The sequence below is a fragment of the Hyperolius riggenbachi genome, chromosome 7, assembly GCF_040937935.1.
Source record: "Hyperolius riggenbachi isolate aHypRig1 chromosome 7, aHypRig1.pri, whole genome shotgun sequence".
Taxonomy (NCBI): domain Eukaryota; kingdom Metazoa; phylum Chordata; class Amphibia; order Anura; family Hyperoliidae; genus Hyperolius; species Hyperolius riggenbachi.
In genome coordinates, this window is record NC_090652.1 from 29,136,521 (window position 1) to 29,157,682 (window position 21,162).

Consider the following 21,162-nt stretch of genomic DNA (forward strand, 5'->3'; position numbering starts at 1 on the left):
TATCACCATTACTTCCTTTGACAATATGCAGGCATTGACACTACTGTACATCTGCTACAGCCCCCCTTCACCCCACCACACATTACAAAGTACTACAGTGCACATGCCTTCCCTCCATTTTTGTTGTGGACTAAACTACTATCATTTTTCATGTGTGCCTCTACAGCATTGTTTAAGAGGGGATGGGTGTGGCCATGACGTCGGCGGAGCTAACTGTAATGTAACACCATAACTCAAATTAGACAACGTTCGCCAAAAACAAAATGCAAAATACTGCAGCAATAACCCCAAAGTAGCAAATCCAGCCACTAAAACCAGCAAATAAAACCGGGAAAGGTTACCTCCAAAACATGAAATGCAGCAACTATGAGGTGCAGCAAACATTATCTCCCACACATTAAATGTGGCAAACAAAACCTCCCTCACATTTTAAAAAGCAGCAAATGTTAGCTACCGCGATACTTCACTCATGGCCAATGTGTTAATTTACACAGTTGCAACAACGTAAATTAACATAGTAGCGGCCACGAGTGAAGTATCACGGTAATGAATCAAGCCCTAGGTGCTGCTGGTGGGAAGGTGACTTTGGGTGCTGCTGCCAGCTGGGTAGGACACGAGGGCGACGCTGGGTGGTATGAGAAGGTAAATCAGGGTGTTGATGGGTGGGAGGGTGAATCAGGTACTGTTGGGTGGGAGGGTGAATCAGGATGCTGATGGGTGGGGTGGAAGGGTGAATCAGGTGCTGATGGGTGGGAGGGTGAATCAGGTACTGTTGGGTGGAGTGGGAGGGTGAATCAGGTACTGTTGGGTGGGGTGGGAGGGTGAATCAGGATGCTGATGGGTGGGGTGGAAGGGTGAATCAGGATGCTGATGGGTGGGGTGGGAGGGTGTATCATGATGCTGATGGGTGGGGTGGGAGGGTGAATCAGGGTGCTGATGGGTGGGGTGGGAGGGTGAATCAGGGTGCTGCTGGGTGGTAGGGCCGACTCTGGTATGGGTGGGAAGGTGTATCAGACGAAGCGGCAGCTGCGGCGAACAGCACCGCCACCGCAGCTGCCTCTGTGCCCCTGCCCGTCCCTCCGGCATCTAGGACGCCGAGGACGGGACTTTCGTTTGCCCATAGGGTCGCCGTCATGTGCGGGCGCGCGCACAGACAGGACCTTTATGCTGGGAGGAGGCTCGTCAGCTGACCTGTTGGTCGGCTGACGTCAGAGGAGACTCACGGCGCCCCGGATTGGCTGATTGCGGGGGGCGTGCCTGTGAGGTCTCCTCTGCTTCTTAAGCCTCCGGGGCTTCAGTTGCTCCCTGTCTGCTGTCGTGAATACTTTTGTGTTAGCGCTCAGACCTTAGACTAGTTCCCAGGTGTTGAAACCAAGGACTTCACACCAGACTAGGATTGTTATTATTGTATTGATTATCTGTGTATGACTCTGGCTATACTCCGACCTTGCATTCGCTCACTGATTCTGTACTTCTGCCTATCTGCCTATAGTTACTGAACCTCTGCCTGTTTATTGATTACTCTTCTGCCTCACGATTCTGTTCTGATACTTACCTCTCTGTTGCCAAACCTAGCCTGTCTGACCACTCTACTCACCAGTGGGCCCTTGCCACTGGTGAGGTGCTCGATACCCACCAGCTCCACTGGTGAGGTGTTGCCTAGTGATTGATAGTACCTTCCCAGCTCCCCTGGGAAGGTTTAGTCAAACCTATTCAAGTCACCTGTTAGTACATTCTCCAGCTCCTCTGGGAAGTTTTGATCTGACATATACAGTCAGCGTACTGATAGTACCTTATCAGCTCCGCTGGTAAGGTCTCGCAAAACTATTAAAGTTACGGTTGCACCAAACACTACTTCTCAGTCTGTGTTAGCTATACTGGCATTATTGGTGATTCTGCAGATCACCTAATAATCTGGTATAGTGTCTGCATTGTTGGTGATTCTGCAGATCACCAAATAATCAGACGTCTGAGTTATAACACCCAACCGTTACAGAACAGCAGACCAAATATATTAATATGGAGACACTATGTGATCGGGTTGATCTGCTGACTACCACCGTTAATGAGCTCATTAAGACGGTGAACGTTCAGCAGACCCAAATTGAACAGCTACTTCAGACGGTGAGCCGTTTGAAGGATCCTGTTGCATCAGTGTCACCCCCTCCCGTGATTGAACCTAGGGTGCCCCCACCTGAGAAATTTTCAGGGCATCTCTCGGATTTCCGTAATTTTAAACACAGATGTCTATCATATTTTGAATTACGGCCCGTTTCTTCAGGCACAGAAGGTCAGTGGGTCACTTTTATTAAGACATTATTGTCTGGAGATTCACAGTCCTGGACCTACAGTCTCCCTACGGGGCATGTAGCCTTGGTCTCAGTGGCAGATTTCTTTAAAGCTATGGAAGTAATTTACGATGACCCTGATTTGGCAGTAACCTCAGAGAGGAAATTGAAGACCCTTAGGCAGGGACACAATCCCGTCGAGACTTACGCAGCTGAGTTCAGGAGATGGACAGTGTCAGCCAGGTGGGGGCATTATACACTTCTGGATTGCTTTTTGTCAGGGTTATCCGATGCTGTAGCTGATCTCATGTTGGGTCATCCTGAGCCCAAAACATTGGATGAGGCCATATCTTTGGCAATTAAAATTGACAGGCGGGTTCGCCATCAGAAACAAACCCGAGCAAAGCCTTCGGGGAGATTTGCTTCATGTACGTTTTCAGCACCTGCGCCTTCCTCTCCACCACCTGACGAGCCAATGCAGATTGGGCACGCCAAGCTTTCAGAGGTCGAGAGGATTAGAAGACGTAAGGAAAATTTGTGTATGTACTGTGCTGACAAAGGACACATGGTTTCTGCTTGTCCCAAGAAGGCGGAAAACTCTATCGCCTAGGAGTAGCTGGAGGTACTACCCTAGGCGATCCAGTCATGCCTCTAAGCAACAAGCGTTTATTGCTCCCGTGCTCTATCACTTGGGAGGGACAAGTGCATTCCACCCAGGCGTTTATAGATTCGGGTTCAGCAGTGAATGTTATGTCACAAGACTTCGCCAATAAGTTTGGCTTTCCATTGACTTCTGTGGGACAACAGGTCACGATTACGGCAGTGGATAATTCTCCACTACCCATTAAGCAGAATATTACTCAGACTCCTTTATTGTCATGTCAGCTTGGGGTTTTGCATAAGGAACTGATACAGTTTTTAGTGCTCAAAATGTCCACCTCCACAATTATTTTAGGGATGCCCTGGCTAAAAAAACATTCTCCTCACATAGACTGGAGTTCCAGACAGTTGTTGAGCTGGTCTCCATACTGCCACATTCACTGTTTGGAGAACGTTAATATTGCCGCTACCGAGGCCCAGGTGGAGGGGATTCCTGATTCAGTCTCTGAACCCCCTGAGGTGGACAATTGGGTAGATTGGGTTCCTGTATTGAGTCCATTCCAACAGGAAGCCCCCGAGGGGAAACCAGTTGGGGGGTTTCTTTTTGTTCCGTTACAGTTCAGGCTTAAGATGCTACACATTTTTCACACCCATAAGAATTCTGGTCACCCGGGGATTGCCCATACACAGGAGTTATTGGATCGATGTGTATGGTGGCCTTCGATAGTGTCGGATTGTAGGGAATTTGTGGGCAGTTGCTCCATTTGTGCTAGAAGTAAGGCATCCCGGCGGGCTCCTGTGGGTACTGTGACAGATATCGGGAGGATTTGGGTGGAAAAGTCCAGGACGGGATTTATGTCTCACCCAGGTTCAGGTCATTTGCATCCCTGTTCCCTTGATCCAGGCCAGCTTTTGAGCAGGGCTGGATCTCCTGCAGAGAAAAAAAAAACCTTGATAAGCTGCAGGCTGTCAGTTTGAAGTTGCTCTCTGCCTGGGAAGGACCTAGATAGGTCAGGAGAGCTTGCTGAAGGCAAGGTAATCTGGAAAGCTACTTTGGACTGAAAGTTATAATACTGTGGGGAGTGTTAGCCTCTTCACAGTGGCTTAGACAGGGAAGTTACCTGTGTTTAGACTAGCAGCCTGAGTGGCAGGATTTAATTTACTGTTTTGTTTTGTTTTGACAATTTTTACTACTTGCCTGTATATAGTGTATAAAGCTGTAAATAAACACCACGTTTGCTGTTGAACACACCATTGGAGCCTGCTGTGCCTGTGTTTCAAGCTCATCCCAGGGAGCTCAGCACCCCGCTACCTACTAATCCCTTACAGTACCTTACAGCCACTTCCTGTACCTGACCAGCCATGGACTCATGTGTCCATGGATTTTGTGGGCGAATTGCCTGCCTCTGATGGTAAAACAGTCATATGGGTGGTAGTCGACAGATTTAGTAAGATGGCACACTCTATTCCCTTGAACGGACTCCCCACGGCTCAGGAACTAGCAGAACTGTTTATACAACATATTTTCAGACTGCATGGGATTCCCGAAAGTGTTGTGTCAGATAGGGGAGTCCAGTTCATTTCCCACTTTTGGAAAGCTTTCTGTCATCACTTGGGAATGAAGTTATCGTTTTCCTCCGGCTACCACCCACAGACGAACGGACAGACCGAAAGGGTCAATCAGGCTTTAGAGCAATTTCTTAGATGTAATGTGGCTGAGACCCAGACAGATTGGGTCAAATTCCTGCCTTATGCGGAGTTCGCCCATAATAATTTGAAATGTGCCTCTTCGGGGTTCTCCCCCTTTCAGATTGTCACGGGAAGATTACCGAAATTTTCACCTCTGCCGGTGGTGTCTTCTCCATTTCCGGCCTTGGAGCAATGGCAAGGGGCTTTGAAGGAAGTATGGGAAATGGTTAAGGGGAATTTGAAAAAGGCCTTTGCCACACAAAAAAACAAGCAGACAAGAGACGCTCAGTGGAGTGGGAATTCTCTCCAGGTGATTTAGTGTGGGTCTCTACTAGACATCTGGCCTTGAAGCAGCCTTCTGTCAAGTTAGGTCCTAGTCACTATCCAAGTCACCTGTTAGTACCTTCTCCAGCTCCTCTGGGAAGGTTTGATCTGACATATACAGTCAGCGCACTGATAGTACCTTATCAGCTCCGCTGGTAAGGTTTCGCAAAACTATTAAAGTTACGGTTGCACCAAACACTACTTCTCAGTCTGTGTTAGCTATACTGGCATTATTGGTGATTCTGCAGATCACCTAATAATCTGGTTTAGTGTCTGCATTGTTGGTGATTCTGCAGATCACCAAATAATCAGACGTCTGAGTTATAACACCCAACCGTTAAAGAAGGTAAATAATAAGGCTGCTGGTGGGTGGGAGGATGAATAATCAGAGTGCTGATGGATGGGGTGGTGAGGTCTTGACGCCAGTTCCCGATCCTTCGCACAGAGAAGGCCCGAACTGAATGGAGGGGTGCTGCGATCGCTGGAGAGAGGCACAGTAAGTACCAGCCCTGGGGATCAGGGAGGATCAGGAGTGGGGGGACACATCTTAAGGTGCCTATACCTTGCTAACCTATACTGGGGAACACCTAAACCTGGCTACCAATACTGGCCACACCTGTACCTGGCTTCATATAATGGGGAATGCCTAAACCTGGCTACCTATACTGGGGAACAACTAAACCTGGCCACCTATAATGACCACACCTGTATCTGGCTTTCTATACTGGGGAACACCGAAACCTGGCTACCTATACTGGACACACCTGTACCTGACTTTCTATACAGGAGAACACAGGTACTATATTAATGCACACATGGGGGGTACATTTATACACTAGGGGGGCATCGGTGAGGCGGCGGGCTGTGCTGATTCCCAAGAGATTTTATGCTGAAATCGATCGGGAATTGACCTGTGGTGTATGGTAAGCCGATAGATCTTTCTCCTATCAGATTCTATTAGAGAGAGATTTGTGTCTTGGTCCAATCTGCCCATCATCGCCTGATGTATGGCTACCTTTACATTATGTTTCAAGCTTTTATTATACTCAAAATGTATACTAGACCCTTGCTTGACCCGTTTTGGTAAGTTACAGGAAAAAAAGGTTATGAAAATGAACTGAAACTTTCTGTACAGAAATCCAGGAAAAACAGAACGCGCGAAAAGTGTAAAGTGGTATGAAACCTAGCATTTCTTCCTTGCTCTAAAAGGTTACTTACACCATAAAACCTATGAATGAAGGTATTGCTGCCAAAGGAGGTTCAACCAGTTATTAAATCCAAGAGTTCACATACTTTTTCCACCAGCACTGTGACTGTTTACATGGTGTGTTCAATAAAACATGTAATTATTTGTGTGGTATTAGTTTAAGCAGACTGTGATTGCCTATAGTTGTGCCTTAGATGAAGATCAGATCACATTTTATGACCAATTTGTGCAGAAATCCATGTAATTCCAAAGGGTTCACATACTTTTTATTGCTACTTTATATCTAGCTACCTGTAATGCCGCAACCTATACCTGGCTACCTATACATATCTTATATCACCCAAAAGTGTTGTTATATCTCCAGAAAAAGCTCAAAATGTTGTTTCAGTGTTCAAGCTCAATTCATTACAAAAAAACAATATATATAGGTAGTCCCCAACTTACGAACGCCCTGCCGATACAAATGGCATGGATTCAGTGTTTCCATGGGAACAAGCCCAAAAAAAATTCAAATTGGACTTGTAGTTTTTGAGAAAATCGATATTAAAAAATTCAAAGAAAAAATGGCTTTTAAACTTGTATAAGCAGGTACAGAGGGCAGAGGTGACCCAGAGGGGGACACTGGAGGCACAGGGGGGGCACAGAGGAGGTACAGGGGACAGAGATAGCACAATGTTCCGACTTAAGAACAGATTCAGGTTAAGAACGAACCTACAGTCCTTATCTCGTTCGTTAACCGGGGACTACCTGTAATGGGATTGATTTATTAAGCTGCACTGGTTAATGTGAAAGAGCGCTTGTTAAACAGAAGAGCGGCCACGACGCAAGCCTTACATAGCAGCTCTCACTGCTATGTAAGGAGCGTTTCTTTTTAGTTACGCGTGTTGCTTACATAGCAACATGTGTAACTTTACTTACCTAATTACTGTAACTGTGTTAATTAACATAGTAGCAGCCATTAGTGAAGCATTGCGTTCGCGATACTTCACAGGACCACCTGCATTTAAAGTTACGCGCGCTGCTATGTAAGGCTTGCGTCGTGGCCGCTCTTCTGTTTAACAAGTGCTCTATCACATTAAGCTGTGCTGCTTTAGCAGTGCAGCTTAATGCATCAAGCCCCATATGTCCTATTTTGTGTAGATTTTCTTGTCAAAAATCCTAAGTAGACCTAATGAGTGCAAAAAGTCTAAAAACTGCTTGGCAGTAGATGTTCGCATTTAGGACAAATCGACTGGCAGGGAAAGGGTTAATAGAAAACGGCTTGATCAAAATCTGACTCTGTAAACAACTACGGTACTTAAAGCAGACCTAAACTCTTGCAAAGCAGAAAGTGAAAACACATATAGCTCCTGAGAAATTTACTGTGTGTGTTTATAGTGAACAGCCTGTCTAATAACCCCTTATCAGCAAGTATAAATCAGGGCTGTCAGCTGTGTCTGAACTGTGCCTCACTGTGCTGTTGTTCTGTGCTAATATGTTAACACTGAAGATGAACCCTTCCTGTCCTCCCAGGAATGTCCAGGAAGTAAACACTGCAGGTTTATTGTAGGAGTTTTTTAAGTTGCAACAAAGAAATGTTTTTCTTTAAAGGTTATTATGCTGCTGTTTATCTTTTAGAGCAGAGAGGAAGTTCTGTGCTCAGGTCAATGGGCAGCACGGTGGAGTAGTGGTTATCACTCTCACCTTGCAGCGCTGGGTCCGCGGTTCATATCCCATCCAGGGCACTACCTGCACGGAGTTTGTATGTTCTCCCTGTGTCTGCATGGTTTCCTCCAGGCACTCTTGTTTCCTCCCAAACCCCAAAACATACAGGTAAGTTGTTTGGCATCCCCCTAAATTGGCCCTAGACTACGATACATCCACTACACAAAAATGTACATCTTATAAGTATGTGTGAATATACATTCTATTTTTTAATCATTATGGTCCTTTAAATATTTAACATTTTCTTAACCACTTATGAATTGGCCCCCCTGTAGATTCCCGGATGTGAAATTCACGTACAGTACCTGCAGTTAAATTCACGTCCTTAGCCCTAATATTCTACCAATTCAAGTATACCTCAAAAATACCGCACCAGACTAATATAGGCACAAAATAAATCCATCTATATTGAACAATCAATTGAAATCAATTTGTTATGGAGGTAAGCACATAAATAATTGAGTATCACAAAAATATATAGTATAGGTATACAGGGGGTCCCCAAAGGGCGTAAGGTGCATAAATGAAACAAGGTGACCATACAACCTTCAATACGACAACCATAAGAAAGCAATGCATACAATTATATATATATAAATATATAAAACAACCCAACAATAAATATGAAGAAGCAGTAGGAAAGTGAGTGAAAAAGAATGGGAACGTAAAGTGCACAAGCTGTAGAACAAGATGAACCCCAGTGGGGATAAAAAAGATCCCAAAGCACAGTACCAGGGAATGGAAAATAAGTGATGAACGGAAGTGTCACCATAAGTACATATGTGTAAGAATCCCTTGGGGAAGCAGTCCCCTGTGTAGGTTTACCTCCGCTATCGCGATTCGCCGATTGTGCAGCTTCCTCAGAGCCCTAATATTAGTAGACACCTGTAATGGCTGGCGTGCGTAGTGGTCGCAACGTGATCGATAGGGGCGACAGCTCCGGGACCCAACACTGTACACATGCATCACTGTGCTGTTGCCTAGCAATGTATTTGTACAGCACTGGGGTCCCCAAACTGTGCGCCATAGCAATCTGATCCAATCGCTACAGTGCACAAGCTGGCGATAATGGTATACAACATTCCCAACTGGTGATGAAATATGGCATGTAGGGTATCAATTTAACCGGAAAAAGACAAGTAACCTGTTTTGAGATGTTTTATAACTGTGGCACTTGTCATGTAGAATTTGTGAAGGGTGAAATATGAAAAAATTAAAAAATGTGTATTTCCTGTACTTACATCTTTTTTTTTTTCAATATAAAATGCCCATAAAGTTAAACAATTCTTAAAAACAAATATTACCCAAAGAAAGCCTAAATTGTCTTGAAAAAAATCAACATGTGTATGACCTTAATGACATCAGTAATCAAAAAGTTATTGGTGTATCAATAGTGACAGCTAAAATGACAAAATTATCAGGAATCTTAAAGGGGAAAAAAAAACCCGGAATGCGAAGTGGTTAAAGACTGCTAACTAATGTAAGTGGATTTGTGTAATTATAAATGCCTTATGTATCTTCTGCCCTCATAAGAACTTAAATTGTTTAAAAAGTGTAAAATAAACAACTTTTAGAACAAAAAAAAAAATCTTACCTTGCTTTCTTTATTTCTTTACGGGTCCTTTTCCTCTTTTCCTTTAAAAAAATAAAATATATTATACAGCACACCTAAAAATGTCTATAAACAATTTACAAGGGTACTGTAATGCCTGGGGGTAAACTTTCTGACCACCCAGAGCAACAAGGCTAGTAGCTGACTAATGGAAGAGGCTACACAGGTTGCCCTGAGCAACTGCAGCTCTGGGCTTCCGATATTGCTACAAATAAAAAACAATGGCAGCGCAGTGCAATGTTGCGCTGCCTATGGTCTGAGTAATCAGACAAAGAACGAATGAACAGACAGACTTACTGACTGACTGTTGCCCAGGGCGGATGCCGTCTGAGATTCTGGCTAAGTAATAAAACAGATACAAGAAAGACATACGGAACGCTTGCAAGACTAAGCGCCAAGACAGGACTATAGAGTGGAGCGTAACTAGTAGCAACCGCAGCTCACAGTCACATCCACAGAAGCAGAGCAAGCAAGCTAACAACAGTCACCAGCAAGCATCCACACAGGCAAGACTACAGGAAAGAACGTAACTAAAAGATACCACAGCCTATAGTTAAGTTCCCAGAAACTAGAGTAGCAGGAATACTACCAGTCACCAACGTGGTGATGGCAGAATCCAAGCTATCAGGATAGTGGACTTCACTGACCCACCGCAGATGCAGCGAACGTCCATTAGGGAAGAACACAAGGCAATAAACAATAATACAGAAAAATAAACGGCTAAACTAACAGATAAATATATAATAGGAAGTCTGCATATATATTTATCAAGAACTAGCTAAAGCACAAGTAATAAGGTCACATTGAACTACAATAACAGATCTATTACAGAGTGACAAAGTGCCCAGCAGACCAGCGTACTGACCGCTATGTCGGGCACAGTCTGAAATGGGAGGCAGACTTTATGTGGACATCAGCCAATGGATGCAGACATGCAAACTCCCACACAGCTGAATGGCAATTACTAAATCCTGAACTGGTCTGATAGGCTAGCTGACTGTGAATGCAAAGGACTCCCATAAGAAGTACATGCAGAGGACTTCCGGTTCCGGCGCCCGGGTGATGGGAGCGTGAGCAAGAAGCTCCGTATACCGAGACATCCCCCAAAGGCTGCACACCTAACAAGGTACCGCCGCTCTGCCCGCTAGAGGCAAAGGTCAAAGCCCCGACACCCCTGCCATAAATCCCCCTGCCGATGGACCGCTATCTGCTGCGGTCGGCACCACGCAAGACCCAGCACACGGAGGAGGAGAAAGGCAAGATGGCCGCCGAGACATCCCCAGCACACGAGACACAGAACCAGTCTCCAGAGTGGGAAACCTCTCCGCAGCGGGCGGCGCACTGGGAGGCAGACGATGTGCCCTCTCCCCAGCAGACAAGTGAGGGTGGAGGGCTGGCCATAGACTATAAGAGACTGGCAACAGAGGTGGCTAGGCAACTTGCTCCAGAGTTGCAGGTCACATTGCAGGCCACTTTAGATAAATCACTGCAGGACATACGCAGTAAGCTCCAAACTCACAGCAGAAGACTGGACCAGGCGGAACATAGAATTCAGGCCATAGAAGACGAGGGAGCTAAAGAGGGCAAGAATTATACTAAACTGCTCGAGGAAAATAAGCACTTTCGCGACAAATTGCAAGATCTTGAAAATCGCTCACGGCGAAATAACTTAAGAGTGGTGGGTCTGCCAGAGAGCATAGCATCTACCGCTTTGCGCGAACTATGCATGACCACAATACCAAAAGCGCTGGGATTTAAAAGGCCGCTGAAAGTCGAGCGTGCTCATAGAGTTGGGCCCCCACGAGTGGACACGGATAAACGCCCCCCTCGATTAGTTCTGGCCAGGTACTTAGACTTTGCGGAAAAAACTGATCTTTTGCGTGCCTTCCGTGATCAAGGCCACCCGATTGAATATCAAGGGGCCAAAATACGTCTCTTTAATGATTTCTCTGTTGAGGTCTCCAAAAAGCGCCAGTTATTTAACCCAGCATGTGCAAAATGCGTGGAAAAGAATTGGAAATTTGCACTACAATACCCGGCCACTCTGCGGGTCACTGATGATACGAACACCACGCATACATTTACAACGCCAGCTGAAGCAATGTCCTTTCTGAACGATAACTCTGATACAAGTGCTGGTTAAAATCTTTGAAATGGGTGGCCTATACACAAGTCGGGCAGCGGGTGGTGCTATTGCACAAGAAATAGAAACATAAGTAGTACAGTCATTTCAGATGAAGAGGAAACAAGCTATTTTAGATAGAAGACCTCTGTTTTGTTTAACCTTTTCTTGCAGGATGTTTCTTTTATGTTAAGACCAATTAAAAGCCTTCAGAGGGGGGGTCCCGGATTTGGAGCTATGAGGGGAGGACGTCATCCGGGGAAAAAGTGAAGTCACGAGCATGTGTTATATTTGCTGTTATGTTTTTTTCTTTATTGTGCTTTCTGTGTGTTGCGGCTCAGTTCTTTTTAAAAGACAAAACAATAGACCCCTTAAGGGTCTAGAGATACAGAAGAGAAAGGGAGAGATCTTGGGGGTAGAAAATGGGTTAGTGTTCATCTTCGATTTTCATTGTATAAAATCACCTCAAATATTTGACTATTGCAAATTAAGGGATAACTCTAGGTTGAAATGTCTTTGTGTATAACCTCCTGGAATGTGAAGGGGCTTCGTTCCCCAGGTAAGCGATCTATAGTACTACGTCATTTAAAGAAGTTAAAGACAGATGTGGCCTTTCTACAGGAGAGCCACCTGTCTCCTGAACAGTTCAAATTCATGAGGAAGTCATGGGTGGGTCAGGTATATGGGTCGTCAGCGAAGGGTCGAAAAGCTGGGGTCCTTATCTTGCTGCACAAAAATTTACAAGGGGAAGTTTCAAATGTAACTTCAGACGAACAAGGCCGTTGGGTAAAGCTACAGCTCAATTTGGCAGGGGAAACAATTACACTATTTAATGTTTATGCACCAACCGGGGAAGACAAATCCTTTTTTACCTCCCTACTGTCAGCTACACTATCCCCAGGCCCAGCAAAGATAATACAGGGAGGCGATTTTAACGCACTTGCCAACACTCGGGAGGATAGGTCCTCTAAACTTCATCCTAGCCCCCTAACACTCTCTAAGTCAGCGCTATTCCAAGAATATTTACAATCATCCACTTTAAAGGATGGCTGGAGGCTGCTTCATCCTGACGGAGAGGAGTTTACTTTTCACTCAGCACCACATAATGTCTGGACGAGATTAGATTACTTCCTTATTTCCCCACAGGCCATGCCGCAAGTTGTCAAGACCACTATCTCTGATCTTGTTATATCCGATCACGCACCGATCCTAATTGAATATTCCCCAACAATTCCTAGAGGGACAGATATAATCTGGAAATTCCCCTCCTATTTATATGAAGATGAGGGGTTTTCTCAACTCTTACTTAATTGGTGGTGGGAATACAAAGAGGAAAATAAAGAACACATCAAGGATATTTTTCTATTTTGGGAAGCAGCTAAACCTACTATTAGGGGTAAAATCATTAGCTACATTGCAGGAAAACGTAAGCAATCCCATGAAACATATTCCAAAACCCTGGAGGAATTACGTCAAGCACATAAGGCATACCTAGATAACCCCACTCCAGAACTCAGGATGAGGTGGCTGAAAGCTAAATCCATTTCAGATGCAAACTTTAAGAGTAGGGAAATGTACGTAAAATCATACAAAGACTTATATTACTATAAATTCGGTAACAAAATGAGTACTCTCCTGTCAAAATTAGCAAAACCTCCATTTCAATCAACCGTAATTGCATCACTGCGCTCCCCTTCAGGCCAGATTACAAACAACCCTAAGGAAATTAATTCTTGTTTCTGTGATTTCTATAAAGCCCTATACACGAACTCGATAAGCGGCGGTCCAATAGACAAAAGATCAGCCCTTTTAGCTAAAACTCCACTTCCTATACTTACCGAGGATGAATTGGCTGATTTGAATGCTCCAATTTCAGAGGGGGAGATTAGTGATGCCATAAAGCAACTAAAAAACAGGAAATCCCCAGGCCCAGACGGGTTTACCCCCGAATTTTATAAACTTCTACGTCTAGAACTGACCCCATACCTAAAATCCTTATTTGATAAAATATTGAAAGAAGGAAAATATCCAAATTTTGCAAATGTGGCCTATATAAAACTCCTCCTTAAATCAGGAAAGGATCCCACACTACCAAGCTCTTATCGACCAATTTCTTTGATTAACCAAGATTTAAAGCTACTTTCTAAGACTGTAGCAGATCGGCTCGCAAATATCTTACCTAGGTTAATTGACCCAAACCAAGTAGGCTTCATTCGGAATCGTTCGGCAGCAGCCAACATACGCAAACTTTTGCTGGTACAGGATTATGTAAAGGCCTATCCCAAATCATGTAAAAATAGCGCAATTCTTTTAATAGATGCCGAGAAGGCCTTTGACAATGTAGATTGGGGGTGGCTGAATCTGGTACTGGACAAAATGGGCTTTAACGGGCCAATACGCAAATTGATCAAGGCAATGCACACAGCCCCGGGAGCTAGGATATACACCCCAGGCTTTCTATCTAACACTATAACCTTGGAAAAGGGGGCTCGTCAAGGGTGTCCTTTGTCACCTTTACTATTTAACTTGGCACTAGAGCCAATGGCTAGGTCATTAGCAATAGAAAATGAAGGAATAGATATTGGGGGGGTCAAGGTGACACAGGCCCTGTTTGCGGACGACGTACTCATATTCATGAATGACCCTAGGACCCAATTACCCCGGGTACTTAATGTGATACAGGAGTTTGGAGATTATAGTGGCTTTAAAATAAATATTGCAAAGAGTGAACTCATGTTCCTATCTCCATCAGCGCCTCTATTTGACAAATCCCAAATACCAGTAAGGGTTTGCACTCAAGTAACTTACCTGGGAATAAAGTTCCATAAAGATATTAGCCAACTTTATGCGCTAAATTACCAACCCCTCATCTCGGACATTAAAAGACAGTTGCTAAATTGGGAAACATTACCTATAAATCTTATGGGCAGAGCGGCACTTATAAAATCAGTCAGCTTCGGAAGGCTCCTTTATCCTTTACAAACATTACCTCTATTACTGAAGCACTTAGACGTACAAACTCTTAATAGAGCCTTTTCAAATTTTCTTTGGAAACGCAGAAAGATCAGGATTGCACTACCCAAGCTCCATCTCCCAAAAGAGTGGGGAGGACTAGCTATCCCAAATATTCGCTGGTACAATCTAGCTTGTTTAACTCGAAATATAAGGGATTGGATAAATGGCACTAGTTTCTACTCAAATTATACTCTTGAATCATCCTTTGCGGAACCCTGGGACTTGGCAGGACTGATACATACCTCATTAAGAAATTTACCCCCTAAAATCAAACCAAGTAGAACAATCAGAGATACAGTAATAGCTTGGAAAGAAATTTGTAAATTATTCCGGGTTCCCTACCGTGTGTCAAAATATATGCCTCTATGGGGCCTCCCTGGGTTCCAGGCTAGTATTGCACATGGAGGCTTCTTGGGTTGGCAAGAAAAAGGGATAAAAAGACTCGGAAACATCATTGCCCTGAGAAAAAATAGATTGATGTCCTTCTCTGAGATCCGCTCAAAATATAATATTCCCAAACACCATTTCCTATACTACGGGCAGCTTCAGTCATATGTCCGAGGTGAGGGAGGTAAATCGCCACTGATCTATTCCCTAAATGATCTTGATAAATTCCTTTCCCCGCAAACTTCTAGGATATCTTTATCAGCGATACAATTAAATTTACAGCAGATCCGCATTGCTAATAGAGCTATTAATAACTTGGTAAAGTGGTCGAGGGACATTCCGGGAGAGGATATTGGGAAAAAAATTTTGGAGGGATACCGGGTGGCCTATAAATTGATCTTAGGGGAACAATGGAGAGAATCACAATTAAAACTTATTCATAGAGCCATTTATGCGTTCAATATAAAATACAAAGTTCCTCCTCCTCATTATTCCCCGATATGCCCTAAATGTACCTTTCCAGAGGCGGATTTGTTCCATTGCTTATGGACATGCCCAGCAATTTCAACCTTTTGGAGGAAAGTAGTAACTTATATGGACACAATTTGTAGAACCAAACCAGACATGGATCCTCTTCTGATGCTATTTCACTATATTCCACCTCAATCCTCCTCCTCGGGAGGTTCCTCGACTCCCCAGGTTCATATGTCAACATTAGCACATTTAATATTAATGGCTGCCCGAAAGGCGATTCTTAATAAATGGATCTATCCTAGTGTTCCCACAGTGTGGGATGTTAAGGAGGAACTTATTCATTTATTCAGAATAAATCGGCTGGATGCTCTGATGCATAAAGATAAAAAAACAAAATCTTTCTTCAAAACGTGGAGACAGTTTATATTGAAATCCTTCACCAAGAAAGAATTAAACGAGATTGTATCTCCTTTCAAAGATACTAAGTGGTACTTAACAGAACAATTAATGGGTACATTGGGGAGATTAGAGGTGACATAAGAATAACTCTACCATTCAACATGAAACTCGGAGATGACGGGAGGGGGGAGGGTAGGGAGGGAAGGGGGTTGAAAAGTTTGACCAGAATGCTAACGGTGTTCCAACCAAAAGGGATGTAGCACAAAATGATAAGTCAACATATTTCCTTTTTGCATCATGTGTACTATGTCTTTATAATATGGAAGAGAGATTATGCTACCCTGTATTCCCCATTGGAAATTTGTAACCTCTGCTTTTCTGTAAAATGATCTCAGCATTGCTTGGTCAAAGAAAATTCCAAATAAAGTTTGTTTAAAAAAAAAAAAGAAGTACATGCAGTATTATGCAAAAACATGCATGCAGGAAATCCTAAGCAATCTGGCCGCAGCTCAGCTGTAGCAAGCAATTGGTGGAATGATGACAGCATCCTGAGCTGCCCTGAACTGCAGAGCGATTGCAAATGACAAAGAGATTTAGAGCGAATACACAACCGAATGCAAGCAGATAAGCCAGAACTGCCCATTTGCAGCTCCACTGCAACGGACAGAACACACTACAGGAGGGATCCTGACAGGTACATTCGGTATATTTATAGTAAAGAGTACTGTATATAGTAAGTGTAATTTAACATATCTTTACAATTTCCAGAAAGTCCTTTTCCACAAGGCTGATCCAGCACTGTGTCCCCCAAAGCACCATCGAGAAGACCTTGTCAATGGCTTGCATATAAGCAATAGCTGGACACCATTGTGCTTGGCCTTTTCCTGCCATATCCAAAGTCGGCCCAGGCTACTGCCCATGTGCAAGCCTGCCTGTGGTTTGAAGGTGACTTCTCTAGAAGTAACTTCTTTTTTTAGATTGTCTATAGTCTGCCAGAAAGTTTTAATCACTAGGCAATCCAAAAGGACGTGTAGCAGTGAGCCCCGAAGTGGAATGACACCTCCAGCAATTAGGATATCTATTGGGGAAAATTTGGTTAAGTCTCTGGGGTGTATAGTACCACCTCAATAGTATTTTATCATTTATTTCTTGTGATCTGACAGCAATGGAGGTCTTGAAGATGAAAATGCACATACTGGTTTTCTGGGCATTAGTTAATTTACACTGTAGGTCATTCTTCCATTTGTAAAGTAATTGAGTGAGTCTAGGGGCTGGGTTATAAGGAGGGAGTAAGTAATAGGGCAAACCCGCTCAAAGCTAGACAATTGTCTCAGGCTGCTTGCACACACCCCTAGCTTGTGAAGGAGAGAATGGAATGGAGAGGGGCCCCACCAGTCTGAGAATTACCCGTTCTTGTCCGTAATTCTGCCAGGATGAGCCATCTATTCTGTTCCCCAAGTTTGTTCACAGTGAGTATGCCAGTTTCACCTAATAATTCTCTTTTTCAATTTTGGATTGTTAAAGGGGTTCTTCCGTGACTGAGGAAAAAAATAAAAAGTAGTTTATGCGTAAACTATTAAACATCCTTCTAAAATAGTGTAAAAAGTTTTTTTTTAAAAAAATGAATGGTTTCATCAATACAACATGTAATGTAAACAGTGACGGATGATGGCTGGGAGGCTAATCCATTTGTTAGGGGTGGGTTTTTTTTACCTTCTTTTCACAACCATAACTCCTGCCTAAGCAGTTTTCAGTGGTATAACCCACTTCTAGCAGGAATCACGGTTATAGCCCTAACAGCTGAGCTCTGCTGAGCTGCTGAATATGTGTTTACATTGTTGCTAGGCAACCAGAGGCTGTGCAGAGACTCGTTTGTGAAAAAAGAGTCATAAGATGCTGGAAGAATGAATCAGTCCTATCTACACCATATGATTCTTTGTCAGATTCGATTCAATTTGATTTGATTCATTGATTTGATTTGATTCAATCTGACATGTCCGATTTGATTTGAATCAAATTGAATCATGAATCGGACATGTATGTATGAATCAAATCAATTAATCAAATTGAATCAAATCTGACAAAGAATCATATGGTGTAGATGGGACTGATTCTCCCAGCAGCTTATGACTCTTTTCACAAACGAGTCTCTGCGCGGCCTCTGGTTGCCTAGCAACAATGTAAACACATATTCAGCAGCTCAGCAGAGCTCAGCTGTTAGGGCTATAACGGTGATTCCTGCTAGAAGTGGGTTATACCACTGAAAACTACTTAGGCAGGAGTTATGGTTGTGAAAAGAAAGTAAAAAAAAAACCACCCCTAACAAATGGATTAGCCTCCCAGCCATCATCCGTCACTGTTTACATTACATGTTGTATTGATGAAACCATTCATTTTTTAAAAAAAACATTTTACATTATTTTAGAAGGATGTTTAATAGTTTATGCATAAACCACTTTTTATTTTTTTCCTCATTCACGGAAGAACCCCTTTAAGGACTGGAATGAGGGGGCAGTCATGGCAAAATGTCCTCCTGTGTTCTTAGGGTGGCGAACACTTTCAGTGTGTTTTGTATCAAGGCTGTCAGTCCAGCTTGGTTGTGAAGAGGGAGAAAACCATGGCAGGTTGAGCAGTGGGCAACTCAAGAAAGTCTGTTCAACACTGATGCATTGTTTGGTGTTAGAGTGTCTGTACCAGTCTAATAGCCTAGTTATTACAGCAGCACAATAATTTTTCCTGATGTCTGGCACTGCTAGTCCTCTCATTTGTTTAGGTCTATATAGAATCTGTCTTTTGATTCTCAGGAGTTTCCCTTTCCATATGAATCTGTGGAATGTTGTTTGGGCTATCCTCAAAAAGGTATTTGGGATATAATGAATCCTGAGCAGAGCCAGCAGGGGGCAGGCTTGGGCTTGAAAAGACATGAGAGAACACAGACTGAGCTATAAATATTCCTGAGCAAAGCCAGACTGAATGCTCAGTGGGGGATTTTATCAGGGCTGCTAACAAGCAGGCTGAGCAGTGCAGAATGAAACAGAGAGCAGGGTAGGTGTTTTCTCTAATGTACCCACTGATATATACGGTAAAATACATGAGGGTGCTTCATCTCTGGTTCCCTTTAAGCAAATTCCAGCAGCTACCAAGTCCTTTTTTGCCTGTTAATAATGGCTATGGACTGATGTTTTGTTTTACTATTATTACCACTCCCTTGGTCTCCCCTACCCCACTCTAGCCACCACACTTTGTACACTCTCTCCCCTCTACTCCCATACCCACCCAATCCTTTTTACCTCCCACTTTTTCCTTACTAAGTAACTAAGAGCTAACACAAGTTGCTATGGAGATTTCATATTGTATCTATCTCAATGATGCTTGTGACATTTATGATGTTTAACTACTTGCCACACTTTGCAACCAAATTTTCTATTTTACTTCATTCACCGTCCCTACGGTTTTTATTATTGAAAATTCAAATAAAATCTTATTACTAAAAATAATAATAATAATAGTAATGGCTCTGAAGAAAGAAAAACATTCTATAGAAGGGTAAACATCAGCCATGTATAATAAGTAACATCACACAAGGCACTTACCGTATTTTTCGGACTATAAGACGCACTTTTTCTCCCCTAAAAGTGGGGAGAAAAAGTCCCTGCGTCTTATAGTCCGAATGCACCAAGTGTGAATGTGCCCGCAGGCTCCTCGCAGCATACCATGTCTCAGTATGCGGTGCGGAGGAGAACCAGGAAGCCCAATGCGGGCGAATCTGCACAGACAGACATTCACACTGCAGCCTGAGACGCTTCAGAAAACTCCGAGTGCATTGAGCCCGCAGATATTTGTGAGGCAGAACAGCTCTGACACCTCACCTGGACCCACTGCAAAGCCGTTTTTCACATGTTCGCCGCTCCAGCTCAAAGTTCCCCGCACTGTCCTGCCTGCACGCAAAATGAAGAGGCGCAAGCAACCAATCACATATTTACAATGCCGACGTATACGCAGTACAACTACCAATCAGGCAGGGGGCGCTGCCCCAGACCGCCTATCACAGCGCTCACTGCTTCCTGCTCGTTTTATTACAGGCAGCGATGGTCTCGCGGGAGGGACCATTGTGGCCAATCACTGAACGGCATCTGCGCCTGAATGGTAGTGAGCAGTGAGCGCTGTGATAGGCGGTCTGGGGCAGCGCCCCCCGCCTGATTGGTAGTTGTACGTTGGCATTGTAAATGTGGGATTCATTTCTTGCGCCTCTTCATTTCGCGTGCAGGCAGGACAGTGCTGGGAACTTTGAGCTGGAGCGGCGAACATGTAAAAAGCGGCTTTGCAGTGGGTCCAGGTGAGGTGTCAGAGCTGTTCTGCCTCACAAATATCTTCGGGCTCAATGCACTCTGACTTTTCTGAAGCGTCTCAGGCTGCTGTGTAACTATGTGCATGGGGACAGATTCGACGTGTAGGTTATCACGTCAGAACACCGGCCATAGGAACAGGACATTGGAGAGCACAGGGAAAGAGGAGGGGGAGGGGGGGAACACTGGACATAGGGGGACACTGGACCCAAGGGGCACTAAACACGGGAGACACAGGGGTCACTGGACACAGGGGTCACTGGACACAGGAGGACACAGGGGTCACTGGACACAGGGGTCACTGGACACAGGGGTCACTTGACACAGGGGTCACTTGACACAGTCGTCACTGGACACAGAAGGACACAGGAGTCATTGGACACGGGACACAGGGGTCACTATACACAGGAGGACACAGGGATAACTACACACAGGGGTCACTGGACACAGGGGTCACTGGACACATGGGTCACTGGACACAGGTGTCACTGGGCACAGGTGTCACTTGACACAGATGGACACAGGAGGACACAGGGGTCACTATACACAGGAGGACACAGGGGTCACTGGACACAGGGGGTCACTGGACACAGGGGGTCACTGGACACAGGAGGACACTGGACACAGGAGGACACTGGACACAGGGGGACACTGGACACAGGGGGACACTGGACACAGGTGGACACTGGACACAGGGGGACACTGGACACAGGGGGACACTGGACAAAAGAGGTCACTAGACACACAAAGACACTGAACACAAGAGGTCACTGGACACAAGAGGTCACTGGACACACGAGGACACTGGACACACGAGGACACTGGACACACGAGGACACTGGACACACGAGGACACTGGACACACGAGGACACTGGACACACCAAGACACTGGACACACCAAGACACTGGACACACAAGGACACTGGACACAGGGAGTCACTGGACACAGGGCACTGGACACAGGGAGTCACTGGATACAGGGGGAACACAAGAG

General features: G+C 44.4%; 1 protein-coding gene across 4 annotated transcripts in view; it reads right to left on the reverse strand.

The window, feature by feature from the left end:
- The window catches only part of LOC137524204 (uncharacterized), a 624,050-nt gene that overhangs the window by 521,033 nt on the left and 81,855 nt on the right, over positions 1-21,162 (reverse strand). For all 4 annotated transcript variants that reach the window (XM_068243802.1, XM_068243801.1, XM_068243800.1 and 1 more), the window contains one exon: positions 9,407-9,447. In XM_068243802.1, the coding sequence (XP_068099903.1) occupies positions 9,407-9,447 (41 nt within the window). The remainder of the gene's footprint in view (positions 1-9,406; positions 9,448-21,162) is intronic.